This window comes from Ascidiella aspersa, chromosome 6, assembly GCF_963924565.1.
Source record: "Ascidiella aspersa chromosome 6, kaAscAspe10.2, whole genome shotgun sequence".
In the NCBI taxonomy this organism is placed as follows: Eukaryota; Metazoa; Chordata; class Ascidiacea; order Phlebobranchia; family Ascidiidae; genus Ascidiella; species Ascidiella aspersa.
Window position 1 is genome coordinate 2,827,408 of NC_139452.1, and position 5,052 is coordinate 2,832,459.

The 5,052-nt window shown below is 33.6% G+C and overlaps 1 protein-coding gene across 1 annotated transcript; it reads right to left on the reverse strand.

Annotated features, from left to right (window-relative positions):
• Positions 1 to 2,467: 2,467 nt before the first annotated feature.
• On the reverse strand, positions 2,468 to 3,840 carry LOC146139154 (nicotinamide/nicotinic acid mononucleotide adenylyltransferase 3-like). The gene has a single exon (XM_083391421.1). It carries the CDS (start codon positions 3,779 to 3,781, stop codon positions 3,140 to 3,142), a length of 642 nt encoding a protein of 213 aa, XP_083247547.1. The 5' UTR covers positions 3,782 to 3,840; the 3' UTR covers positions 2,468 to 3,139.
• Positions 3,841 to 5,052: the final 1,212 nt, after the last annotated feature.

A 5,052-nucleotide genomic window follows, 5' to 3' on the forward strand; every position in this document is an offset into this window, starting at 1 on the left:
GCAAGTTCATAACAAACATTACATCTCAAGAATGGTTTCTTTAGAGGCGAGCCCATTCACATACGGTTACATCCGGGAGATTTACCACGAAAAATAAGGAAGAACATAATGTTGATTAACGCCGCGGTTTATTTACATTAGTGTATATTTACCATTGGTTTATTGCAAGTTGAACCTTTGGACTTTGTACGATATCCTTTGTAATTGTAAACTTCGCAAAAGCGATTTTCTTGACCGATTACCCTTTTTAATTTCTTAAAAGCTCAAGTACATCACCTTGTGGCAAATACTTAAAAAAGACATCCCAAAAACAAAATGCCAACTTGTTTGTAAACTTTTGCTGTTAACTGCTGTTATAATGTAAATGGCGTCGCTCAGCAAATTGCTGCCTAAATTACAAACAACATTGCAAAGAGGTACCTACATTTGAATTGGTAATCAATGTTTTTGAATGAGACACTTACGAATCATCAATGGAATTGTAAAGAAGACTTAAAACAAGAAATAGGGACGACTGGCGATAAATATTTGTCCTAAATCGAGTTTGTGGGCTTTAAAATATTTAAACAAAGAAAGTAAATATTTAAGATTATGTTATGTAGGTTGAATTAAACCCCTGTACTTTCTCCATAAATGTATTTTTAGTTACAACAATGCAAACCTTTTATTTGACTTGTGAATATTCAAACAGAAACCTGTTTGGTGTGACTTACTAATGTTGCTTTGACAGCATAATATTTAAATTATACGCTTGTATTTAAAGAGCACTAACGACTCAAGTGATACTATTTGTTTGAAGCACAAAGAAGTATTCCTAAAGTTTTTCTGCACAAGCCAGACTGCATTCTGGGGCAGATGCACACACGACTTAAATTGGCATATTGTGCACTTAAATGTCAAAAAAATGCTTATTAGGGGTGGGATTTCGATCCTAATGTGTACAAAAACATAATTGCACACCTAAAAGTTTGATTCTGCAAACCCAAGATTTTGTGGCATGAAATGCAGACTTGTGCACAATGACATTTTAAGTAAAAACAAATGTTGTTACCCATATTTTTTTGTGTGAATCAAAATAAAATCAATTTACAGTTATATTTAAAAGCATTTGGAAATAGTTGTTTAGCATATGGAATAAGGCAATTGCTTCCTCATTTAACAAAAGTTAGGTTAATTTTGGTGCACAATTTATGTAAACGTTTATAATTTTTCTGCTTCAACATGTTAATTGAACAAATGGTTTTCTGCATGATTTTCATGCAAAAGCAACTTGGCAAACAACTTTTTATAGCATATTTTTTCTATGCTATGATTGTGCAACATTTTAGTATTCTTTAAAAGTTTGTAGAATATTTTTGGTGGGGTTTTATGTGTTTTAGAAAGGTTTGAACCACCGTTGGTTAAACTGAACACACAGCTTTTGAGCAAAATTAACATTTCTTAAGATTAACTGTGTAATGGCCAATATATTATATGTTTGTATTAACTTTTTTGGGAAGATTTTTAACACTGCGAATTGTTAAGGTTTACTTTTTTAGAACTAATAATAGGAAATCAGTACTGCCTTGGGTTATATTTAAAACACCTAAGTTGTATTACTATTGAATTGTTTATCACAACAGCCTGTTTGTTCAAGAATGTTCTTCATCGTATCAACCGACATTCCAGCAGGCTTAATCCACACACCAACTTCATTCCAGTCAAGGCCGAAAAACTATTTTTTTGGCAGGAAATACAAGTTTAACTGGGCCATCTGCAAAGCAGCATTTAGCATATATTTAGAAAGCATATTCCGCATAATAAGCAACTAACCAAAATATTTATTAAATTTACATGAACTAATTTAGAAAAAATAGAATGTACTGAATATCTGATAATGGAAATCACCTTGACCCTTGCAAGATTCATTCGATTAAAATAAACTGACAATGCCTTTGCTGGTGAAATATATATCTTTTAAGATATTTTAATAGTGTCAGACCTAAATTGCTAGAGTATTATGCTGTCAAGTTTACAGTGTACACTATTATCGTTTAACACTCTTAACTAATGTATATGTTATATTTAATTTTAGCTACCTTGAAAGTTTCCTACAATACATAATTAGACATCTAACTTATATTTCAGCCCTGCTTGTAAAAAGGTTTGGTATGGAAGAGAAATACAATTTTTTTGTTGTAAATTAATGTCACAAAAGAGTAAGTTTAATATTTAATGTTTGATCACAGCTACAAGTGATAAAATACCAACTCTAATCCATATTTATGTCTAAATTTATCTGCTCCTAAATATAATGATATTTCTGTTTCAATTCTAATTAGCTGATAGTTTTAGCGTTTACACATTCTTTTAAACTATATAAGTTAATTTTATTTGTAGAAAAGAAAATTCAAGTATAAACAATTAATAGTTGAGGTAATATAAAATCCAATATATAGTTCTATAAATGGACAAAACATACGACAAGTAATTAAATTACTTTAATAGCTTTACAAATGCAACATATTTAAGGGTTACAGGATACAATACGTTTGAATGGTACAATCATGTTTCATGATTAAAACAATCGGTTAATTGCATATACACTTTGTTGAATAAATAGGTAGTTACTGCCTCCTAACATATCAATGTGCTTACAACTACATAATATTTAACAAATAAAAGGCAGCAAATTAAAAATACCATAATTTTGTGTGGTTTAGATATGGAATGGGCAAACATATATTGGTCAATCAAAGATTCTTGTACAGCTGACATAAAAACAGAAGCAAAAAGGTAGTCCTAAGTTTTAGTTTGACACCGAAAAGCCATCGCAGACTCGCCGAATCTGTCGATCTATGATGCAAGCAGAGCAAGCCAGAAAAACCGTAATCGTTGGTCATAAAGCAACTTCCGAGGGGCTAGATCACAGATGTTATTAAACACATATGTTTGTGTGTGTCTTTCATTTTAGTTTGACATGTGGAGTTTGTTTTAATTCTTAACAGTGGCAGTCTTTCCTAGGCTTTTATAACAAAGCTATTAATTGTAGTGATTGGGCACCCTAATGATATAATAAACTAATTACTACAGACTTAAATATCACAGCCAAAAAATTGCTCGACCATGATTTGAACAACATAATTACAGTGGCATTGGATTATTCCAGTTGTCTTCTGAAAGGGGCAAATTCTTTGCCATTCTGGATTGGTTGGACATACAAGTCATTTTCCTTCAAATACTGAATTACAGTGTCTGGCACCAAGTATTTAACGCTTTCTTTCTGCTCAATTGCGTTTCTTACTAGGGTTGAGCTCAAATCATTTTGCGTGCTTTCAGTGATAACGTGGATGTTCTCTTTCATTGCACACAGCATTTCGGAGCTATTAACGTACTCTTTAGGGTGGAATGAAGGCCTTGTGACCACCGCTAGCCCATGTTGCTCGACAATATACTGCAAATCACTCTTTTTCCATAGACCTTCAACTGCAAAGGACTGCAAGACATCTGCTCCACACAGCAAAACAACCTTTGCTTTGTCTTCTTTCTTAAACTTTTCGGCGTACACTTTCAGTACTTCTGCAGTTGGCGTCCAGTTTGGCTGCTCGGTTTCCCAAGGCAAAACCCGAATCCAATCACTTGATGCAACAGCTAGGTTACACATTGCAAGTCGGTGCTCGGCAGAAATTAAACCCTCCTTGCCGTAATCGTCGGAAACTGGTGATAAAAAGCCCTTTAGCACAATGCTGCCAGTGTGTTTTTGAAGGTAGTCTCTAGCCAGTTCGAACATGCGCAAATGCATGAAAGTAACCGGATTAAAAGAACCGCAAGCAACAAGAATAACTCTACCAAGATTAGCCATATTCTGTCAAAAATAAGGAGTTAAAAACCTTTTTTTAGTTAGGTTAATAACAACTTCAGGCCATAGGTTTACAATGCAAGCTATGCAGTGCTATCAACTGAGTATTGTTCTGCAAAAACGGCACACTTAACACAATATGTAAACACATTACTTCCTTGGAAAGAACCGAAACATTAGTTTCGACGAATTATATAAATAGAAGTGACGATATTACTGGAGCGTCACAATTTCTACTCATGCGAATCAAAAATATTTTATAAAAACACACTTAAAAAAAAAAAGATTTTGTATTAAACATAAATATAAGGCCTTGGTTCCATAGCTTAAGAAATTTAAAAAAATATGAAATCAATTGCTAGAATTTTCGTTGAGTGATTTACTTGAATTTTGCTATAAACCAAGGGTGGCCAAACCGCGGATCCATATTCGGCTCTTCAACCAATTTTTGCGGCTGTTATGTTCACGTTGTGTGTGAGTCTTATTTAAATGCCCAGTGTCAATTCTCGCGTTCCTATTTTGTTGCCTATTTAACTAATTAAATGTGAAAAAATTGAAAACTCGTTCAACTTTCCAACACGTCTTAGCTTGTTTTAAAAACAACTCGTTTGCCTAAACCAGCGGTTCTCAACCAGTGGGCCATGGCTCACTGGTGGGCCATAAGAACATTTGAGGTGGGCCACAGACCAATTGAAAAAAGCTAGACTTAGTTTCATTTCTGTCACTATATATAATTTTACAGGAATATTGGCTTGTGGTGGAATTAAAAAGAAATGTAAATTTATTGTTCAGTCGCAAGTATCTCACTAATGCACGGTTGAATAAATATTCTGTTTTAAAATATGTTCTGCTGTGTTTTGTTCTAAACCTATTTTACATTTTTTTCTTTCATAAAAATGTATTGGGCCACATAATTTTTTTTTACGTCAATGGGCCACGAAAGAAAAAAGATTGAGAACCACTGGCCTAAACAGATCCTCAGTCTAATGGAATTTTGCTTACATATAAGAGGGGAAGGATTTCGTCACCAGAAACGCCAGAAGAATGGCAGCAGTATATTTCAAAAGGGAGACATAACCGCCGTTCTAACTGACTCAACTAAATCGAAACTTAACAAACTGCCATTGCATTCTTGTCAGATCGCTTATAAATTTATTTTACATTAAAAAAACTGAGCATAAGTCCGCTTTCAATGAAACTACTTACAGCGCAGT

Coding starts and splice junctions, on each gene's coding strand:
- LOC146139154 (XM_083391421.1), bottom strand. CDS start 3,781: ATGCATTTGCGCATGTTCGAACTGGCTAGAGACTACCTTCAAAAACAC.